The sequence below is a fragment of the Heterocephalus glaber genome, unplaced genomic scaffold (assembly GCF_053883595.1).
Source record: "Heterocephalus glaber isolate CG9 unplaced genomic scaffold, H.glaber_assembly_v1.0 deba00001729, whole genome shotgun sequence".
In the NCBI taxonomy this organism is placed as follows: domain Eukaryota; kingdom Metazoa; phylum Chordata; class Mammalia; order Rodentia; family Bathyergidae; genus Heterocephalus; species Heterocephalus glaber.
The window spans coordinates 5,867,933-5,891,810 of NW_028258440.1; the positions used below are offsets into that span (position 1 = coordinate 5,867,933).

The 23,878-nt window shown below is 34.8% G+C and overlaps 1 protein-coding gene across 9 annotated transcripts in view; it reads left to right on the forward strand.

Annotated features, from left to right (window-relative positions):
• Window positions 1-23,878, forward strand: part of Smarca1 (SNF2 related chromatin remodeling ATPase 1) — an 83,574-nt gene that overhangs the window by 38,775 nt on the left and 20,921 nt on the right. For 4 of the 9 annotated variants that reach the window (XM_004860027.4, XM_004860029.4, XM_087199846.1 and 1 more), the window contains 8 exons: window positions 788-823; window positions 1,860-2,012; window positions 3,381-3,513; window positions 4,093-4,241; window positions 6,693-6,812; window positions 12,998-13,108; window positions 13,370-13,483; window positions 22,631-22,753. In XM_004860027.4, coding sequence (XP_004860084.1) covers window positions 788-823; window positions 1,860-2,012; window positions 3,381-3,513; window positions 4,093-4,241; window positions 6,693-6,812; window positions 12,998-13,108; window positions 13,370-13,483; window positions 22,631-22,753 — 939 coding nt within the window. The remainder of the gene's footprint in view (window positions 1-787; window positions 824-1,859; window positions 2,013-3,380; window positions 3,514-4,092; window positions 4,242-6,692; window positions 6,813-12,997; window positions 13,109-13,369; window positions 13,484-22,630; window positions 22,754-23,878) is intronic. The other 5 variants (XM_087199845.1, XM_087199847.1, XM_013077905.3 and 2 more) reach the window with 4 other exon arrangements.

Sequence of the window (23,878 nt, forward strand, 5' to 3'; positions counted from 1 at the left end):
TTTTCTCATGACTACAGCAAAATTCAGGTAGCTCAGCCTCTGTTCATCCTCTGGCATAATTGGCCCTCTCACTTTTATAAAGAAAGGAACTAACATTTGTCAAGTAATTACTATAAGCTAGGCAACTTAAAGTTCCAATTGAATTCTCGAAGTAGCCAGGTGAAATATTGGTATAATTTTCTACATGTGAAACTATGTTTCAGAAAGGTTAACTGCTTGCCCAGAATGATAGATGTAAGAAATGGTAGAGTTGTGTTTCACACCCTGGTTTTTGCTATTTCTTCTACACCAACGTGCCTCTCACTACACTATGCTGCTTTCTGTACTACCCCTTTGACATGCTCTACTGACTATGGCAACCAGGGTCACCTTCTCGGCCTACAGCTTTGACCATGCCGGTCCATTCCTATAAAAAAAACCTTCCTGCATTCTGTGATTATACGAGTAATATAGAAGTGCTGAAGAAAATTTGGAAAGTGAAGTATTTCTGGCTAATCATTTTATGAATAGATAAAATACATATAAGTAATTAATGTCATATTTACTATAAGGTTCAGTATCCTGATGCTTTTTACTCAAAATGATATTGTACTTTTCTTTGTCAGTAATAAAAGTCATTGTAAAAATAATTTTAGGATAATATTTCATCCTGTAGATATGCTGCATATAAGTCATCCCCTTATTGTTGATTGCTTAGGTTATTTCCAATTTTTCACTATTATAAATAATGTTACAGTGAAAATCCTTACACATAAACTTTTGTGCTCATCTCTGATTATTTCCTTAGGATAAATTCCTAGAAGTGGAATTACTGGGTCAAAGGGTATGAACATTTTTAAGACTCTTGATGATATTGCCAAATTGCTTTCCAGAAAGTTTGTACCAATTTAAACTCCCAGCAGCAATGTATGAGAGTGCCCGTCGCACCGCCCCTCGTCAACATTGAGTATTATCATTTTTTTAATTTTCAAAAGTTGGTATTATGTTGCTCTAGTTTGCATTTAAGTACTAGTGAAATTGAACATTATTTCTGTGTGTTTTGTCTGTATGTATTTGTTCTGTGAATTGTTCATTTTGGGGGGAATCATTTTCCTATTAGAGTCTTAGTATTTTTCTAATTAATTTGTGTGAGATCTTTATATAATGGTTATTAACATCTCATTAATCTTTAATATTCTTTACTAAGTACCCCTGGGATTGACTGTTTGATTTTCCTCCTATTTCCTTGTTTATTCCTTGTCATCATAGTGATAAAAGCCTTATCTTCTTACTGTGCCCTTATCTATTGCGGATTCCCATCTCTAAACTTTGAACTCTCTTGGTTGATCTTCTAAGCCATATCCACTGTATCAATCCTCCATAAGCTAATGGGAATGAAGTTGGGATTTTTGATATTTTACTCTCCAGATATATTTCTGTTCTTAATCAATTAGGATATTTTCACTATTATTGTTTTATTTATTTATTTTTGGTACCGGGGATCGAACTCCGGTCCTTGCGCTTGCGAGGCAGGCGGCAGAACCACTGAGCTAAATCCCTGGCCCCACTATTATTGTTTTAAAACAATATAAATGAATTATTATTTGCTTAGCTAAATTTGTCTGTTATTGCCCTGTCTGTCTCTATTGATATAAGCTTTTAAAGATCTTCATTTAATATAGTATGTTTTCTGCAGCCATTCCAGTATAATATACAGAAATGTGTTTGAATATTTTTGAAGATGGATGAATATTATAAAGAATATTTAGAAAGAATGTTATAAAGTATGTAAAGATTTTCTGTATGCATGTTAAAATATCTTTTAAGACTCTGGTAACACAATTTTTTTCTTTGTTTTTATTTCTTTATCAACTAAAAAGGAGGCAATAGAGGCCTTTAATGTTCCTAACAGTAGCAAATTCATCTTTATGCTGAGTACCAGGGCTGGAGGTCTTGGAATTAACTTAGCAAGTGCTGATGTGGTCATCCTGTATGATTCAGACTGGAATCCACAGGTTGATCTACAAGCTATGGTAAGTAGTCCTTGATGACATTAGTAATTTATCATAGCTCAGAATATTATTGTTATTATATAGCACAAAGGTAATTTATGATTAAAGGATAACAATTTTGGGGAAGTTTTGTAGAAGTTAGTGTAGATTATTCTGGAAATTAATTGTTGTGCTAATTGAAAATAAAACAAGAAATGAAAACAAAACACAGCTCACATCTTGGGTTTTATCATAAAATAGAAGTGTAATTTTTTTCCCTTTCCTGAATATTGGAGAGGATACTAACATTTTATGGTAAAGAAATGTAATTTCATAAGTAAAAAGATGCGAAATTGCTGTGTATCCAAAATCCCAAGAAAAAATTGGGACAATTAACTTTTTTGGGGAAACATTGAAAGGTCATATTCCAATGAGGTGTAATTTATGTCTTTTCCATTTATAATAGAGAACTTAAAAATATTGACCTTTAGGATATTTAAAAAGTATAAGTATTACTACTTTAGCATGATTTCAGACTATCTGTTGTATTTAACTAAGTAGTAGTAAGCTCCAGTAAGTTACAGTGGTACTGAGCTAGAACATCTAATGGCGATAGCACTTCATTTCCTAAGAAGTATCAAGAGTGCAGCCAGTCTTTCCGGACTTAATGGTTGGAGTGTAAAATTTTAAGTGTGTGTAGAGTATTACATTTCCTTTTAATGTGCTTTATTGAAACTTTGTTACTGGTTTCTAGCATTTTATATTTAGTACAAGGGTTGTTTGGAACCGTTTCTTTAGTGTTCCCCCCCCACCCCACTACCCTTCTCCCTCTACCTATTTGCTCTAGCAGTTTCCATATTTTAAAATCACTATTCCTAGGTTACCAGAAGTTACCACCTGTTGCCTTTGCCAATTATAAACCATAGGCTCATTTTAGACCACTGCATAGTAAGGATATTAATATCCCATTAATTTTTACAACCTTTTGCTGCATATCCCTGAATTGCCTTGGTGAGCGGAAAGAACTGCTTGATGATGAGATAAAGCAGACTTTTGCTACCATAGCAACCCTTTCTATCTACTTTATTCTTTGCTTATAAAACTCCTTGCTAGCTTGGAAGATGTTTGTGTTTAGTGGCTTAAAGTTACTTAGTAACTCAATACAAAAAGTTTTTGATGCCTCTTGTCCTCATCTTAAATGGGCTTTGCCTTTTGCCCTTCTGGAAGTTTCTTAGTACCGGTACTGTATAATATTTGCATTTTTCTTTGTTCCTGGCCATCTCTGGACATGCTTAACATTCATCATACTTCTTTCAAAAGTTACAGGTCTAATGAGATGAACTAATTTTATTTTTAGAATTTTACAGCATATGCTGGCTATACTCTAAATTTTAGGACTCTTTCTATTAGGATCGAGCACATCGTATTGGCCAGAAGAAGCCAGTACGTGTATTCCGTCTCATCACTGACGACACTGTTGAAGAAAGAATTGTAGAGAGAGCTGAGATAAAACTGAGACTTGATTCAATTGTTATACAACAAGGTATTTATATGTATAATCTTAATTAGGTGTTTTTTGCAAAAACAAATTTCTTTAAAGGAGATCACTTATAATAAAGGTTTACCAAAATTTACAAACTTAGAGAAAAAAGTTGGCTGCAAAATGTTAATTGAAATCTTTTCTTCCTAATTGAAACCCTTGCATTCAGTATTTGGAGTAGTAGAACATAACTAGCTTATAGTTGAATGCCTCTGACATGCCTTTTGAAGTACCTGATATTATTTAGCAGTTAAAATGTTTAGCTATACAATACTTTAAACATATATTTTAGAGGGTATCTTTCATTACAAAGAAATTTGATCTGAAAAACAAAGTTTGGACATGAAAAAGAAGTTTATCTCCTGAGTTTTAACTGAAGGAAATTCATAGTGTAAAAGAAAATATGGTAGAAGAAACACTTGTAGGGCTGTCATGAGACAAATAACTAAAGCTCACTGATGTTTTCTTAATAAAATTGCTTTATGTATGGTTTAATGTAGTAGCGTCTGATTAAAACTATTAAGCTATGCTTTCTTTGAAAAAAATTGGTTGAATATGTGCAATTTAAATTTTTATTATTAGGAAGACTCATTGATCAACAATCTAACAAGCTGGCAAAAGAGGAAATGTTACAAATGATACGTCATGGAGCCACCCATGTTTTTGCTTCTAAAGAAACTGAGCTGACAGATGAAGACATTACAACGATTCTGGAAAGAGGGGAAAAGAAGGTTAGTTAAAAAAGCATATTGTTTTCCTGATGAATTGCTTTAAAATCAAAATATGTCAGCACACTTTCTGTATTTGCATTGTTTTAAACTATGTTTCAAATAACTGGAGTTCTCTCCAAGAACCTGTAGATTTATTTCAAGGGATACATTGTTTATAAATTTTTTTTTTTGGTGAGAAAGACTAAGCACCAGAGTTTATAATGAGGTTACCATAAACCTCCTGCTTATTGAAAATAGTGCTTTTTGACAATCTTGTACTTAAATTGCAGGTATTATATTATTAATCTGACATACTGTTTTATTTGAAAATCTTTTGTAAACATTGCATAAAATATTAAAACATTACTTGTGAAAGCACCATAAGTTGTTTCAGAACATCACAATTAATGTACCTTTTTTTAAAAACAAATTGTGAGTAATTTCAAACATAAGCAAAAGTACACAGAGAAATAAGAGTCTCCTTGTACTCATTACTCACTTCCAACAGTTCTCAACCAGTCCTATACCATTTATATCCCCAATTCATTCTCCTCTTTCTTGGGTTATTTTGAAGTAAATCTCAGATATGTCATTTCAGCTGTAATTATTTCACTATTATTATTAATTTAATTATTAATTTATTATTATTAATTTAAATATTCTAAAATATAACAACTTTTTAAAAATATAATCATTATAACATTGTTCCACCTGAAAAGCCCCAGTAATTGTTTTTTTTTTTTTTGGTACGGGGGATCGAACTCAGGACCTTGCACTTGCGAGGCAGGCACCGGAACCACTGAGCTAAATCCCTGGCCCACCCCAGTAATTCTTTAATAACATCAAATATCTAGTATGTATTCACATTTCCAATTGTTTCATAAATATTTTCCCCTTTATTCATTTTTTTTGTTTGTTTTTGGTATTTTTGAGACAGGGTCTTGTTATGTAGTTTGGCTGGCCTTGAACTCACTGTGTAGTCCTGGCTGGCCTTGAACTCGTGGTAATCCTTCTGCTCAAGTTTCTCAGTGCTGGTATTACAGGCATGTGCCACCATGACTGGCCTACACTTTAGAAAGGTCATTCTTCTTTAAAAAATCAGTCTACAATTGGCAATTTCTCAATATATTGTTCATGTCTTTTAAATGTATAGTTTCCCCTTTCATTTATGTATTTTTCTCCTTCTAATTTATTTGGTGCAGAAACTGGATTGTTTTCCTCTTGAGTTACTCAAAGTATGGATTTTGCTGATTCCATATCAAGGGTGCTTTTTGACATGTTCCCTCTTGTGAACTATTTTAGTCCATTTTATGTTGCTACAACAAAGTACCCGAGGCTCAGTCTTTTATAAACAAAAGAGATTTATTTGCCTCCAAGGTTTAGAAGTCCAAGAGCGTAGTTCTGGCTTTGGTTTCTGTGATAGCTGATAGCATAGAAATCACATGGTGAGAGAGGAAACAAGAAAGTGGACAGAGGAAGCCAAACTGGTTCTCTAATAACCCACTTTGTGGTAATTAATTCAGTCACATAAAATCAAAAGTACACTCTCATGGGACTCAACTCATACCTGTGAAAAGCAGTAATCCATCTTAAAGTCTGAATCACCATCTCTTAAAGGCCCTAGCACTTCATTACCATTATGCTGGGGACCAGCCTTCCAGCATATTGGATTTTGGGGACAAACCATACTCAAATCTTCATCACTATGTTTATTAAATTTGTTTTTCAGAACATTTTTAATTTGAGGGTCATATCCTGAATTTGAACAGTCTTAGTCTTATGTTAAGATATTTCATAATAGTATGCAAAACACGGTTTTAGTTCAACTTTGCTTTTATTTTAACATTAGCTATTTGTCTTATTAAAATTATATAATGGATCTTACTTTTCCCCATTTCCCTGCCCTCCCTTCAACACCTCCATCCCTCCCTATTTACAAAGATTTTGTTTCTGTGTTTTCCAAGATATATCATGTAAAGGTACAAATTCCCAATGATGAATGTCATCATATTGTATACCTAAAATGTACCAATAAACTTAATGAATAAAAAAAAAGAATTTTGAAAGAGAGGAAGTAAAAAGATTATATAATGGATATTATAATGTGTTTCCTTTTGCAATGATGAAAGATTTTAAAGAGAGTCTAAGCGAAAATATTTAGGAAGCACCATTCAAGTATTTAAAATACTTGAGGGAAGGTAAATTTTAAAAGTTTTATTATTTAGTTTGTGATACTGGGGATCAAACCCAGGGCCTTATACATCCTAGAGAAGTGCTATACCACTGAACTACCCCCTCAGCCTAGGACAGGTTAAATTTATATTCAAGTTTGATGTTAGCATTACATTCTTACCTTCTAAATTAACAGACTAGATATTTAATGTCAAAAGCTGACTTTTAAAAAGGTAGAGAATTCATGTTTTTACAATGAATGTAGTGATAATTTTCTAATTTCAATGTATTCAACTTCAGACTGCAGAGATGAATGAACGTTTGCATAAAATGGGAGAATCTTCTCTAAGAAATTTTAGAATGGACATTGAACAAAGTTTGTACAAGTTTGAAGGAGAGGATTATAGAGAAAAACAGAAGGTAACATTTTACTCTTAGCCATTACACTCCCAAATTGGCATTTCTCCCCATAAGAATTATAAAATAACACTGGCACTTACTTAATACAATACTCTGCTATAGAGTGAAATTTGAGGTAGTTCAGACAATTTCCTGAAAAAGCTATCTTTAATGTATCTTGATTCAGTATTATCATTATCACTTGCTGCTGCCCCTACAGGTATCACTTACCTGAAATGTTTGGGATTGGAAATATTTTCAGATTTTATATTTGCGTAGACTTTACTGGTTGAACGTTCCTAGTTTGAAAATGTGAAATCTGAAATGCTTCAAGAAGTTTTTTAAGAGTTTTGAATTTTGGAATATTTTGAATTTTAGATTTTCAGATTTTGGATATGCAACCTGTATTACTACTTTTGCTGTTAAAAAGCAATACAAGATTGTTGCTGAGTTCTGAACTCAAGCTGAAATCTCAGCTCTATCACTAATTAAATGACTTTGGGTATTCAGTTTCTCACTTTTCAAATGGAAGTTGTAATAGTTATAGAGTGATTCTGATGAAATCATTATTTGTAAAGTAATTAGCAAAATGCTTGGGATTTAGTATTAACTAGATGAGGAATAACTATTAACTATTAACATTTAGTTAATTACACTTCACAAGAACTTTGTTATGTGTGGTCTCTTTTGAAAATAATACCTTGTAATATACATCAAGGAACTGTGGCAAAAGAGAGGGTTCTATTTGTTTTGTTTCTTTATACTGAAATTAAGGCTGTAATTTTATTTTACTTTTTGTGGTACTGGGGATTGATCTCAGGACCTTCACACTAAGCTCCATTCTTAGACATTTTTTATTTTGAGACAGGGTCTCGCTAAGCTAAGTTGCAACCTGGGCTAGAACTTGTGATCCTCTTGCCTCGGCCTCTCAAAGTGCTGGGATCACAGGCATGGCCCATCTTGTCCAGCTAAGGCTATAATTTTAAAGCTTTTGATGTTTGAAATGATTTTAAACTTACAGAATGATTGCAAAAATAGTACAGAGTTTACATATATTATTCTCTGAACTTCCCCTAATGTGTTAGTTTAATTATTGACTCTAGGACACTAGTTTTTCTTTCCCTAATGTCATTTTCCTTTTCCTGTGGATCCAATCTGGGATCACACATTACCTTCTTTTTTCTATACTGGAGATTGAATGTAGAGCCTTTGCACTGAACTATATCCTCAGCCTTTTATTTTTTATTTTGAGACCAGGTCTTGCTAAGTTGCTCAGGCTGTGCTTGAGTGCTCCTGCCTTAGCCTCCCAGTGTGTTGGGACTACAGGTGTGTGCCACACCTGGCGAACTTTGCATTTTTTAAAACAATAGACTTTATTTTAAAGAGCAGTTTTAGGTTCACAGCAAAATTAAGTGGAATGTACTATATTCCTATGTGCCCTGTCCTCCCCACACATATGGCCACCTCTACCGTTATCATCTCACACCAGAGTTGTACATGTGGTATAGTCATGAACCTGTGTTAACATATCATTATCCCTAAAAGACTATCCTTTGCATTAGTGTTCTCTCTTGGTGTGGTACATTTTATAGATTGTGACACGTGTGGACATATATCCACTGCCTTAAAAATCCCGTGTGCTCTGCCTGCTCATCCCTCCTCCCTGGTAACCAGTGGTCTTTTTACTTTTTACATAGTATGTCTTTTCCAGAATGTTGTATAGTTGTATGTGGCCTTTTCAGATTAGCTTCTTTTGCTTTGTGTTTCTTCTGTGTTTTATCATGGCATCATAGTGCATTTCTTTTTGGCACTGAGAAACATTCCATTGTCTGGTTTTACCACTGTTATTTACCCATTTACCTGTTGAAGGGCATCAGGGTTGATTCTAAGTTTTGGCATTTATGAATAAAGCTGCTGTCAACATCTGTGTACAGTTTTTTTGTGGGCGTAAGTTTTCAGTTCCTTTGGATAAATACCGAGGTGCATACTTGCTGGCTTCTGTGGCAAAAGTGTGATCACTTCTGTAAGAAACTGCCAACCTGTCTTCCAAAACGGATGTGCTGTTTTGTATTCCCACCAGTGGGGAATGAGAGTTCCTGCTAGTTCACGTCCTTGTCAGCATTTGGTGGTGTTAGTGTTGTGGATTTTCACCATTCTAATAGGTGTGTAGTGTATTTCATTGTCGTTTTATTTTCCAATTTCTTAATGACATGTCGAATACATTTTCATATACACTACATAATTACCATCTGAATATCTTCTTTGGTTCAGGTCTTTTTCTTACTTTTTTAATTGGGTGGTTTAGTTTCTTATTGTTGAGATTTACGAGTCCCTTGTATATTTTGGACAGTGGTCCTTTAATCAGATATGTCTTCTACAAATATTTCTCTCAGTGTGTGGCTTGATTCTTCTGATTCTCTTGGCCCCCACTGCATTTTTCTTGCTGTGTATCCTTAGTCTCTTCTAGTCTCTGACAGTTCTTTAGGTTTTGTTTGCCTTTCATGACCTCGACACTTTTGGAGAGTATTTATCTGTTATGTCATAGTTTATCTCTCTCTTTGGCTTTGTGCGGTATTTTTCTCATGATTTGACTGAGATTATGTATTTTTGACAAGGACACCACAGAAGGGATATTATGTCCTCAGTATAATGTATCAGGGCATATATGATGCTGCTACGTCTTATCTTTGATGATGTTAAACTTGATCATTTAGTTGAGGTACTATCTGCTGAGTTTCTCCCCTGTAAAGTTACCATTTCCCCTTTTGTAATTGATATCTTGGGGGAGAAGATCTCAGACTTTCACCTACTGATCATAGCACCTATTGGTGGAGTTTGCCTGCAACAGTTATTATTGTGGTGTTTGCCTACTTCCAATTTTGTATTTACTTCATTCCATCTATTTTTACAAATTGAGGTTTTTCAGTAAGAAAGAGCTGCTCTTTCTCCTCACTCACTTATTTATTTCAGATATTTATATCAGTATGAACTCATGGATATTTACTTTTTGTTATAATCCAGTTCTATCATTATTTATTTTGTTGCTCAAATTGCTCATTAAGGCTGTTATAATTTTGAACTGATAGAAATGCATCTTGTTAAAATAAAAAATCTCATATGTCTTGCATTTACTGAATAATAAGAAGTGAACCCTTTTTGCATTGCAACTAGTGTGCTGCTAATGCTTGTTGCTGTCATTTCCTTCTGATAATTTTTTGTTGTTTTTGTTTCTTGACTTATATTTGTATGGTTGTTGTAATCTTAACTAAGTCTGCTTATGTTCCAGCCTGCTGAGATGGGGGTGATGGCCTGTCTCTACAGGGTAGAAATTGCTTTTCTAATATGCTTTTTAGATACAATTATGTGATATAAATTTTATGAATTTTGCAATTATTACTATGGGCTTATGTGTACTAGAAGGTATTTTATAAAGTGGGAAAAAATTAATAGAGTCTAAATACCATTGAAGCCTTTTATGTACCCTTTTTTGTGGTGCTGGGGATGAACCCAGGCCTCCCACACGCTGTGCATGTGCTGGCTCACTGAGCTCCATCCCCAGCCTCTTCCACACTTTTTAGAGGAAAACAAGTCATAGTAAAAGAATTGTCTATTTCTAATGTAACGTATTTTCCTGTGCTTTTAATTCTAGCAAAATAACGATGTAAAAATATAGACAAATGTTAATAATATGATAATTTGCAGTTTGATTTGAATGCCTGACAATAATAGTAGTGTCTAAAATCAGATGTTTTTTGATATTCTGAAGTGAGATTATATTTTATTTCTGTTCATTTGTGTTTTCTGGATAGGCTCGTAAATTAGTTTCTGGATACGTTCGTAAATTACCCTTTGAAAGAAACTGAAAATCTGAGGGAATATTGTTTATAAATCATAGGAATTTTATGTTAAGGTGAATTTTAATTTATCATTTGTTAAACCTGCAGCATTATTTCATTACCATACCTAGTGAATTAGGTCATAATGGTTGACCTTAATCCTCAGTGAATTAACTTGAATAAATTATTATTAATGTACTCTCATGTAAAACAAACTAATTCAGCATGGTTTGTTTCTCAAACTTCAGGAATTGGCCTTTAACATTTATTCCAAATTTGAATACCCAGACCTTCAAATAAGTATAGATTAAATGACCAAATATATTACTTTAAGAAAGTTAATTAAAGCTACCAGTAATTTATTTTCACTTTAATTGAGAAAAATAAATTTTGGTTGTTTATAGCGTTTCTTTTCTGTTACTATCAACTCATGCTAGTCCATCTGAGATGAAAAGCAAAATTCATTACACTGTGGTGGGTATTTCTTCCTTTCTTCTCTACCTCCATCCCTCCCACTCCCTATCTCTCTCCCTCCTTTCCTTCCTTCCTTTTTTGCACTGCTGGTAGTGGAACCCAGAACCTTGCATGTGCTAGGCAAGCACTCTACCACTGGGCTACACTCTCAGCCCCAGCTGTGGGTATTTCTTATTTTACTTAAACATCACAGTATAATATCCATAACTCAGCTTCTTGGACTTGGAATAGACCTTAAAAGTCATGTACTTTAACCCTTCTTGTAATTAAGAAATCCCACAGAGAGCATCTAGGACAGATATCCAACTTCTTCGAATGTTACAGTGTTGGGTGTTTTAGCCCTCCCAGGATAGTTCCTTTCACTGTTTTATATTTCTGATTCTCAGAAAACATCTTACTTGACTTATAAGGACCTTTTCTTGTGGTGTAGGGGATTGAACCCAGAGCATGCCAGGCAAGTGGTCTACCAGTGAGCACAACCCCATCCTGATTTATATGTTCCTTGATGAAAGAGATTATTTTATTCATCTTTCTGTCTTGGACACTGACTTGCAGGTGATACAGTAGGTACATAATGCATAGTTGTTAAATTATATTGAGAAGAAATCTACTTTCTTGTAAATCTTCATACTGGTTTTTATCTTGTAGATCAACAGAGAACTGTCTTCTTTTCTGTTGTATAGACATTCATGTATATGAATGCCACCATGATGTCTGACTTAAGTCTTTACTTCTCCAGATGGTTTGTAGATCACTAACCATCCTTGCCATCTTAGTTTATCAACCACTCTTAAAATAATGCTAAGGTTGGAACTTAGCCCTTAGATCAGAACAAGTAGATTGGGGCAACTAATAGTAGATTAGTGGCTTCTTCTAGGTCATTAATGGCTTATTTTTTTTGTAATGTCACAGGGCTAAGCACTGTGAAGTCAAGAAAAACCATATGTATTAGCAACCCATTCCTCAAACTCCAGAACTTTGCAATGTTAGTTTTGTCTCTTGAATATTGAGATATATTTTCTGGCTGATAATGGAGTAAAATTTTGTAATGTTATCAAATTATTGTTCACACTACTTTGGATGTTTAATAATACTTTATATTTAACTCTTGGCCATTTAACTAATGCTTTCATGAATTTTGTCACTTTTGTTTGTTCGTTTTTTGGTGCTGGGAATTAAACTCAGGTCCTTGCATGTGCTAAGCATGCCTTCCACAACCGAGTTACACCCCAGCCCCATATGGTTGCTTTTAATCCTCAAGGTAGGTATTATTATTCTCATTTTACAGACAGATAAAGTTATTCTGATACAGTAATTCTGATATAAATTCAGATAAAAGTAATCATTTCCCAAGTTCTACAGCTAGTAAAATGACAGAATTTGGATTCAGATCTGGGTCTTTTTTAATTCCACTGACTTTTCCCACACTATACCTCAGCTACCTCTCCAGAAGTTTTCATTTGAACATTTCTCTTGATTTGAAGTAGGGAGGAAGGATAAATGCCTGTCATCTTGATATTCTTCATTATCCTTCTCATCTATTTTATAATTCATGCACTCACCTCAGTAACCAGAACCAACATTAACTTTTTTCTTCTATGTTAGTTACTATTTACTTAAATTGACACAATACTAAGCAGATTATATGCAAATTCTCAATGACAAAGCAAGAACTAAATTTTAAACTACTTTCACAAAGGAAATGAAAATCACCTTTGCACCTAAACTTGGTGTACAGTACAGGTTCTGGAACTTGGGAGGCACAGTTGTGGTTTATAAGGCATGTTTTGATTCTAACAGCTTTGGTTTTCTCATGCTTCTTCAGCCTTGATGTACTTCATGGTGATAAAACAATTTGGAGTAATTAAAGCTCTTGTTCTTGCTTGTCGTACATAGCTTGGTATGGTGGAATGGATTGAACCTCCTAAACGAGAACGCAAAGCAAACTACGCAGTGGATGCCTACTTTAGAGAGGCTTTGCGTGTCAGTGAGCCAAAGATTCCAAAGGTAAAACAGCCCAAGGCCAGTTTTTATGGCCTATCATACAAGTTTTCTTGTAACACGGTCTATGATTTAGTATTATTTATAGCACTGTCAAATCATAGTCCCTCAAATCTAACAATAAAATAAAGTACTTGATATGGCCTAGCCATATAAACAGATTCCATTGTATTTATTTTTCCTTATATAAAAATAGTAAAATTAAATATGTTCACTTCCTATAATTCATTAAAACAAATATATATGTAATGCATTTTCCCCTCACAGGCTCCACGTCCTCCAAAACAGCCAAATGTTCAGGATTTTCAATTTTTCCCACCACGTTTATTTGAGCTCCTGGAAAAGGAAATTCTGTATTATCGGAAGACAATAGGTTATAAGGTAATTTTTCAATTTTTAGATTAGTGTGATATAACCTTTTAAGATACTATAAACTGTTAATCTAGACTAGGTGTTCCATCTTAATGTGAGTAAAAGCAAATACAACATTTTTAAAACCAAAGGAGAGATTTAACTAGAAGTAATGTCTCAAACTGCTGAATCACTCAAGAGGATCATCACTAATAGGGATTAATGACGAATTATCCAATATTTCACCAGATTAGTACCTATAATAACACATTATTTTTTTTGTTTTATTTGTAATTTAATTTTGCATTTTTATTAGTACGTATTTGCAGTACATGATGATTACATTCATTGTGAGAAGTTGATACATATATATAACACATCTTAATTCTTTTTATGTCCCCTTCGCCTTCCTTCCCTTCCTCTTCCTTCCATCTCTTGGTCCCCTTTGCATTTGTGAAAGATCTATCTCTATTTCCTATTATCTGTCATTTATTTTGCTCTTTAATTTTTTTATACTTTGGGTTTCTCATATAAGAGAAATCATGCAATATTTAAGCTTGTATGTCTGATTTATTTCACTTAACATTATGGTTTCAAGGTGCATCTATTTTCCTACAAATTACTCAGATTTATCCTTCGTTCTGGAAGAGTAATACTCCACTGTGTATAAGTACAGTATCACATTTTCTTTATCCATTCATCTGTTGATGGACATATAGGCTGCTTCCAAGATTCAGATATTATGAGTTGTGCAGCTGTAAACATGGGTATGCATTTGTCACTGTAATACAAGGTCTTAACTCTTTTGGGAAGATGCCTACTTGAAAAATAGCTGGGTCTAATGGAATCTCTATTTTTAGTTTTTTCAGAAATGTTTATACTGATCTCCATTGTGGTTATACTAGTTTACATTCCCACCAACAATGTACAAGGGTTCCTTTTTTTTCTGCATCCTCTCTAGCATTTGTTGTTATTTGATTTCTTGATAATAGCCAATCTTTCTGGAGTAAGATGGAATCTCAGTGTTGTTTGCATTTGCATTTCTCTAATGGCCAGAGATGTTGAACATTCTTCCATGTATTTATTGGCCATTTGTACTTCTTCTGAGAAGTGCTTGTTCAGTTCAGTTGCTTATTTTGTGATTGTGTCTTTTATTTTGGGTGTCTATTTTTTTGAGTTCTTTATATATTCTAGGTAATAGTCCTTTGTTCAAGGAACAGCTGGCAAAAAATTTCCCCATTTTGTAGGTTGCCTCTTCACTTTATTGGTTGTTTCCATTGCTGTACAGAAGCTCTTAAATTTAATATACTCCCACTTGTTGGTTGTTGGCATTATTTTTTGTGCAATTGGAGTTCTGTTCAGGAAGTCTTTGTCTACAACTACATCTTCAGTAGTTTTGCCTCCACTGTTGGTGGGAGTGTAGACTGGTGGAACCACTGTGAAATCAGTGTGGAGATTTCTCAAAATATTAAAACCAGAGGTTCCATTTGACCCAGCTATACCTCTTCTTGGTATCTTCCTGAAAGAATTAAAAGCATCATACCACAGCGATATATGCACACCCATGTTTATAGCGGCATAATGTGTAATAGCTAAATTTTGGAAACACCCCAAATGCTCATCAGTCGACAAGTAGAAAAGATGTGTTTTTTTTATACAATGGAGTACTACTCTGCCATAAAGAAGGATGAGCTTCAGACATTCATAGCTAAATGGATGGACCTTGAGACCATACTCTTCAATGAAATAAATCAGACACACATGTTTAAATACCGCATTGTTTCTCTGGTGTGAAAAACCAAAAGTGGAAATAAGGACTAAAATGTATAATAGATATTGGGAAATGGGAAGAAAATGTTCAAATGGGAAGGGGAACAAGGGAGGAGGAAGGGAGAAAAGAAGGAAGGGACAAGAAAAAAAGTGAAAATAGGAGGAAAAAATGGAAACAAAGCTTTTGTACATAGGGTGGGAAGGGGCATAAGGGGGAGGAAATGGGATAAACTAAAATTTATTTTAAAAGTTTTACCTGTTTCCACCACCAGATTGTTTATTTTAATATTTAGATGTTTGATTTTTTTTTTTTTGAGACAGGGCCCCACTATAGCCCAGGCTGGCCTCAGACTCATGGCAATCCTCCTGCCTCAGCCTCTCAAGTGCTGGGATCACAGGCGTGTGCTACCACACTCAGCTAATATTTAGATCTCTGATCTATTTTAAGTTTAGTTTAGTATGTGCTGCGAGTCATGGGTCTAGATTTGCATGCATATAGCCAGTTTTCTCAGTACCATTTGTTAAAGAGGTTGTCTTTCCTCCAGCATGTTTTTGGCTCCTTTGTCAAAGATCAGATGGCTGATTGTGCCTGGGTTGTTTTTGCTTCTTCTGTTCTGTTCCATTGATCCTTATGTCTGTTTTTGCACCAGTATCATGCTATTTTTTAAACCACTGTAGCTTTGTAATGTAACAGGCATAAGACCAATTTCAAAGAAAGTGAAAAAAGTGGCAGGTCAGAATAAATAGGTAGATTATAGATTCAAAATGAAAAAATAAAAGCAGTTAAAATAATAGAGTGCTTAGCTTCGTATGCCAAATAAGTAGATATTATCTTAATAAAATGTTTATAATACAAATTTAGAACATTATTTTCTGTACTTTTATTGACTGGTACTAGTGAGACTTGATAATATATTGAATTGTTAGACCTCAGGTAGTTAATACACCAAATGTTTGTGTAGAACATTTTATAGTCTATAAATACTTTAACAGTGCTTCATTTGATTCCTAACAGCCTCATGAAATATGTATTATTATTATCTCAATATAATAGGTGAGGAAATTCAGAGAGGTTAAGTGGCCTTGGTCAAGGTGGCTGTGGATGCTGATCTCAAACCCAGTTCTCAGTATTCAAATGTTCTGCTCTTTCCACTCAGACATTCTGGGCTATTTCTGCATGTGATATAACCCTGCTTCTTTCCAACATCCTAAATAAGGACTGTGTTTATAGTGGTGTGACATGACATTTGGGAGGTAGGCCAAGTGGTAGTCAAGTAGCAGCAATAAAGAAATCATTCCTGGTGATAAAACTGTTTATACTCCTTCTTTGGAGATACTGAAGTTTTGTTCTCTAAGATAATTACATGGTTCACCACATTCTGGCCACAGATATAGTTTGGATGTAAACAGTGTCTTTCATTACAGGCAGTTTGTGGTTAGGGGTGAGGTCTTACAGTGAGTCTTTGGGTGATGGCCAGCTGGAAGAAGATGGAGAAGGAAACCTCAGAAGATTAGGGAATGAAGGCACAGCTGTGAATGATGATAGAAAGAAAGAGGGAGAAGAGTATAAGAAGAGAGGGAAGGGCTGAGTGGGGATAAGAAAGGTGGCATGGAACTCATGCTGTATTATGCCTCATGGTGACCTCTTCCCCACCTCCCAGAAAAGTGTCAAGAGAAGGAGAATGAGTGAAATAGGACGTTTTTCATTTAATACCTATTTATTGAGCACTGGTCTGCTTGAGGTACTGTGCCAAGCACTTGGGATAAAGTGGTGATTAAGACAGACAGGGTTGTTCACCTCAAGGAATTTAAATTATAATGGCTGAGGCAGACATGAAACAAACAGCTAGTTGTAAGGATGTCCTTATTTGTGCTGTGAGGGAGCATAATGTGGCTACCTAATGTGGACTGAGAGAGCACCACAGTATTCCCTAAGTGAGTGCCATTTAAGCTGAGATTAGAGCAATGTGAATGAGCTATGTGAAGTGTGGGAGAGAAGAGCTCTGGCAGGGGCATCTCCCGTGACAAGACCTTGAGGTGGGAAGAAGGAGGCCACTTTCTGAAACTGCAAGAAGGCAACTATACAGCTGGTGCAATGGTAGAGGCAATCACGTGGAGCATTATAGGTCATGCATTAGTCTGAACTTTAGAGCAAGGGCAAACACCATTGAGATGTTTCTAAGACAGGGAGGTGGCAGGACAGGTGGTGAGAGATATTTATTTGGGCTATTTGTGTTGTATACTGTTCCAAGTTCTTTATAAATATTAGCTCATTATCCTCAGAACAGCCCTGGAGCTTCATGCTTATTTTATAGATGAGGAAACTGAGACATAAGTTGACTAATTTGCCCAAAGTCATACAGTTTATAAGTGGTACAAGACGATCAGATTTATATGTTTAAAGGATCACTCTGGCTGTGATGCAGAGAATGGGGTTTATCTGGGGAAACCAGTCAGGAGGCTACTGAACTATCAAAATGAGAGAAGATAGTGGCAACTTGGACTGTGCTGGTGGTGGTGGGAGACCCAGTGCCCTACTGTTCTGCTCTTGGCCTTGTATCTCTTCCACCCCATTCTGGATTGCTTCTGTATTGTCCTAAGACTTGCCTTGATTCCCCCTGTGCATGCCTAGCTGAGGATTTACAAGACAAATAAGAATACATTCTGGGTGTGGGTCCTTTCTGAACCTTGTCTCTTTTGTTCTTTACCAGGAACTATGGACCTGAGCTAAGGTGGGTTCTTTAATTGGGTGGGTTTCATGTTGAGTTCAGACTCTAGACAGATTGGCATGGCATGTTATCATCTGCAACAGCTGCAAGGGTGATGTGTGATATATAACTGTTAGACATATCTACTTAAGGAATATGTAGCATTGACCCCCTCCCCAATATCTCTGGAAGACTCACCAGGGCTCTAAGAGGAATAGAGCACTAGTTTAGTCTCAGATGAACAAGAGTGCTATAGTGGAGTCACCTGGTATTCTATATATGCCCCCAGGCTGTCAAAAGGGGACTCCTTCCCATTTTTTCTGCTTAAATGATTGGTGGCTAAGGGGAGAAAAATGTTGTCCATAGCTTGGGGCATGGCAATGTGGTTCATAGTAATTTTTTATGTATTTTGAGTTCCCAAAGTCTTATTCTGTAGTAATTTGGGGTGGGGGTTAGCTAGTTTTGTAGCCCTTGGGAAAGAATGTTTTTTGAGAACCTGTTTGTTTGCAGTTTTGTTATCTATTTTGTTCTTCCTCCTGTGTTCAGCACAGCAAGGTCACAGCAGTACTGCTGATAATAAGGCCTGGACTTAAAGGGGTTTGTTTTATTTGAGAGAAGTATTTGTTCTGCCCTAATCACTTGGTGGTTAGTAGTGCATTATGTATCGATTCTTCGTGCTATCTAAGCTTTGACCTTTTTGCAAGTTAGGAATATTCAGAAGCTTCATTGCTTTTTTGGAATTGAAGGAGTTATTATTCAGGACTTAACCACTTGTTCACTAAAGTCTTTACATTGGAAGAGGATGACTTAATTCAGTTTTAAATTGCAGTATAAAAATCCAGAATATCTGGAAGTTTCATTGAATTGAATACTTAGAGTGAAAGTTTTGCCTTATTTGAAGCTGAAGAAAGCTGTAGAACATTCTAACATTTATCCCTAATAAAGAATTCCTTAGGGAAAAATATAAACATTTGACAATTTGAGAAAGTTTCATAATCTTTGTGAGTTAGAACTGTCATTGTGGGCCACCTGTTTTGCAGTGGCAGAACTAAAATATGGTGAGCTGATTTCAGGTTACTGCTTCCATTTTGTGTGCTGTCATAGTTCATGCAGTATTCCATATTTCTATGAAGTGCTCGCTCAACTCCTAAGAAACCAGGACCCAAAAAAGATTTTCACTATTTCACAGCTCTTAATCACTAATTGTTTAGGCTTGGACTAGAAGTTCAAATAATAATTGAGCTTTCCTTTTGAAAAGCAATTTTTAATGTATGTATTCTGTTGCTGGGCATCATAGTAAAATAGAGACTAAAAGTACTTTGGATGCCCCTTAGGGTATCTGTTTAATAATGTTGGTCTATAATTTGTCTGTTTAATTTTTATATTGCACTTTGAAATCATTCCTGGAAGCTTAATGTTAATGAGAACCTCATGAGATAAAAAGTGTATGTTCTTTTAAAAAATGAAGAATACTAAATTTTTGTAATAGGAAGGGGATATAGGAATTTAGGAATTTGAAATCATTTCTAATTCTGGACATTTTAGCAGCTGTGTGTTTTAATAATTTCCACTTCTAGAAGTTAGATAGTAAACACGAGTATTGATGAAGTCATTCTTAAGCTTTTCTGTATTAAATATGTTCCGTGGGTATGAAAGAAATTTTCTTCAGTGGATCCTAAAATCTAATAGTATTACATAATATTCTAACTTTACCTTTATTCGAAGTTCAGAGGGGGAAATCTTTAGTATCAGGAATATCTGTGTAGGAATAAACATTTTATTTTATGTGGGTATATTAATTTTCTGCCACAAATCAAATGTTTATTAAATACCTCATTTGGTTATAATTTGGTTTGTTGAACATAGAAATTTTGAAAATAATTGATTGAGAAATACCTTAAAATCGGAGTTTTTCTAAATTAAAATTTGAAGCCAAAGTAATTTCATATACCAGCAATTTAAGGGGTCTATTAAACTTTAAAGCTGTATCTATGATTTTTCAATTCTTAAGAATTTTCGGATGTGGAAATAGTTGTACAGTGAATGTCATATATGCACCACATATATTTTATAACTTACATCTTTAATGGCATATGCCTTTTAAGTTAGTTTTACTTTTCTCCAGTCCTCTATCATATGGATATTTTTCCTGTTTTAATGCATTTCAGAGTTGAGGCATAAATACATTTTATCTGGAAACATTTCAATGTGTATATCATTAGCCAGAGTTCAGTATTTTTATGATTTCTTTTTTAAGATAAAATTTACATAGAGGGAAATGTATAAATATTAAGTGTATCATTGAATGTATTTTGACCAACGTGTACACCTACATACTCCAAACCTCTATACAGATTCACAGCTGTAACCTGAGAAGGTGTCTCTTCCCAGGCAGTACCCATACACACTCTCCAGGGGTAATTACTATTCCAACATTACTTTCTTCCATAGATTAGGTTGTTGTTCTAGAATTTCACAGAAATGGAATCGTGCATTGTTTGTGAGGCTTCTTTCATTTAGCATCATGTTGTAGAGATGCAGTTATACTGTCTCATATATCAGTGGTCCATTCTTTTTTATTGTTGAATACTATTCCATTGTATGGATGGGCCAGTTTGCTTACCCATTTTTTTTTTTAATTGATGGACATCTGCGCTGTTTGCTGGGTTGGCGCTGTTATGAGTAAAGCTGCTGAGAGCATTCTTATAAAAGGTTTTACATAAACATGTTTTTATTTCTTGTGGTAAATCCTTGGGAATAAAGTTGCTGGTGTGCCTATAATTTTACAATTGAGTTTAGCTGTTAAAAAGAATTTCTAAAAAATGCATCACTGGACTACATTTAATTTTGAATTTATACCTTCTTTCTAATTTCCATTTGCCACCATCCTAGGCCGGATGATTGTACCTCATACTTAGGTTATGAAAGTTAGCAGGTTCTCTTGCTTCTAGTTGCTTTTCTGTTTCAATCCTTCCAGCACAAGGCTCACAGCAAAAGCACTATATTCTGACACTTCACTCCCTTGTTCAAAAGTCTCCAGTGCCTCATGTGTGCTTTCAGGGCCTGCTAAATATGTCTGTACCTGGCCTTGTGTTTTGTTCCTTCTCAGTATAAGTCCTCACATTTTTTGTGGTGCTGGGGATGGAACCCAGGGCTTCACGCACGCCAGGTAAGTGTTCCACCAATGAGTCATACTCACAGCCCTAACATAAGTGCTCTATACTCCTTACTGTACATTCCTGCCTTCGTGCTTTTGCTCATCCTGCTCCAGCCTAGGATATTCTTCCGTCTCACAAAAACTTTAGGATTCTTAAGGTATGGCTCAAAATTCTATAACTAGTTTGTGAGCGCTTAGTGGGCAACACCATGTCCAACATTTCTTTCGTATTCCAATCAGTACTTATTATAATGCTATGGACATAATCGATATTTAGGCAATGCATACTAATTTGGTTGTTTGGTACTATGATTACAAATGAATCTGCTTTTTAATGCCCAGATTTTATATCTGATGATCGATTTGATACAGTAGTTTAAAAAATACCCAATTTGAAGTTACAACGATGCAGTTTGAACTTTATGAAGTACGTATAACAATGAGAAAAATGTACTATAATATGTGTTATAATTACATTAGAGTAAAACTTTAACTATTTGATACCCCTAGAAAATGAGTTGCTGTCATATGAGTGCATTCCAAACAGTGGAAGACTTACTGCCAACCCTTTTATTTTCATGCTTAATGGAATGCTATAAAAATATACTCCACATGTTCTGTACCTGCCCTCTTAAATCACTGGGCTGCATTGTAGCTGCAGGTGCACACAGCGATGGTATGAGGCTTTGGGCTAAGAGACTTGGTTTATACCTCCACATGATTAATGCTGCCCCATACTGCTGAATCATACTGGTTGTATGTGCTCACCATGACATCATGACACACTGAGGCCCTTTGGGCTACAATTTTGAGATACAAGTGGCTACTTGATTCCTTGGAAAGCTGAGTTTCTGTCCTCAGTGGTTTCCATTCAAGCTCTCTTCTTCTCAGCTGTCAATGTATTTGCAGCTCTATACCCCACACATCATAGTTGCTGTTGGTCACTGCTGCTGTAGTCTTTTTCTTTGACTGCTGGTTCCATTGCAGCTATTGATAGACTCTGCTACTCCTTTCACTCTTAAGTTTTCTTATTTCTTGTTTTTTTTCTTCTTCATTTTCTTTTCACTTCTAGATTGTTCATTTTATATAAAAATATTCTCCCTTGATAAACCCTGGCAGGCAATAAAAGCACTCCATCTTTTTCGCATGTTGAAGCTGTTGGTGTTAGATATCATCTGTAGGTGCACTGCTACTTCTCCACCCTGCTATTTAGTTCCAGAGGGATATGGTCTTTTTTTGAACTGCTAAACTTTTTGCTTATTCCATGTACTACAACATTACAAGGGTATACTTTGTTCTACAGTACAGTGAAATCTAGAATATAATGTGGCACTCATTTACAAATGGGTTTTAACTTTAAAATGCCTGTGGCACAAGAATGATTAATAATATCGTAGTTAGAAATGTGGAGAGGACCTTGTGTCATTCTGGTTATGATTTTACACTGTTTACTATTGAAGTAACAATAAAGATTGATACATATATATATACCCTTACTAATTTTTCTCATAATGTATCCATCACTCGTCTCTTGATTAATAGGTGCCAAGGAATCCTGAGATACCGAATCCAGCTCTGGTTCAAAGAGAAGAGCAAAAAAAGATTGATGGAGCCGAACCTCTTACATTAGAAGAGACAGAAGAAAAGGAAAAACTTCTCACACAAGTAAACTATTTTAAGTGGCTGAAATACTTCTAGTCAACCAATAAGAATAAAGAAGCCTATGGATAGCACTTTTTATTATATTGGCCTAGTATCCTGATTTGACACTCTTAACAAAACTCTAAGCACACATTTAGACCATATATCCTTATTTTTAATAATCTTTTTTATAGAATATGTTTCTTTGGAAATATTGGAAAATCATATATGGAAAATATGTACCAATTATTAGAAATATGACATACTTTTTACCAATTATAATAAGATCATTGAATCTGCAATTGAATCCTGATAGACAAGAATTGCTAACGTGATTTTGAAACTTTAAATTCTTTTGTTGATTGAAGTGAATTGTCTCCTTAAATTATACTCTTTTGTTTATGAAATAATTTCATAATTTAAAAAATTTATTTCATCTTTTCTTAGAACTTTACTACAATCATGAGATATCTGAAATGTTTTAAGATTATCATTGTGTAATTAAAAGCCAACAATTATTAAATAGGGAAGATTTCTATTCGAACAAAGCATTAATGGTTTCAAGTCATTATTGCTTTAGCGAGTTTTGTATCATATTTCCCACATAAATTCTAGAAGATTAAAAAAAGGTTCAGCATAAAAGACTCTTGCAAAATAATAAAAATGTGTTCTGTTTGACACCACTTTAGTATGGATGTTGCTAGCAAAATTTATTTATTCAAGTTTTTTTGGTTTGTTTTGAGACAGGGACTCCGTTGTAGTTCAGGGTAGTCTTGAACTCATGATGTAGCTCAGGCTGACCTCAAACTTGCAGCAGTCCTCTTGCCTAGCCTCTTGAGTGCTGAGATTACAGTCATGTGCCACTATGCCCAGCTCTTGACATTTTTTTAAACAAGATGTATGGCATAGTAGTACAAAATTCTCACATTAATCATTAAAAGATAGTTTTTGAATGTTTCCAAAACAAAAATGGATAAATGTTTGAGTTGGTGGATATGCCAATTACTCATTGCACTTTGTATGCATGTGTCAAAATACCACACTATACCCTATGACTGTACAATTATGTGCCCATTAAATAGATTTTGTATTTATTATTTCATGTACATCTTTTATTTGTTATAACATGTAATTTTAGTGAATGAAATT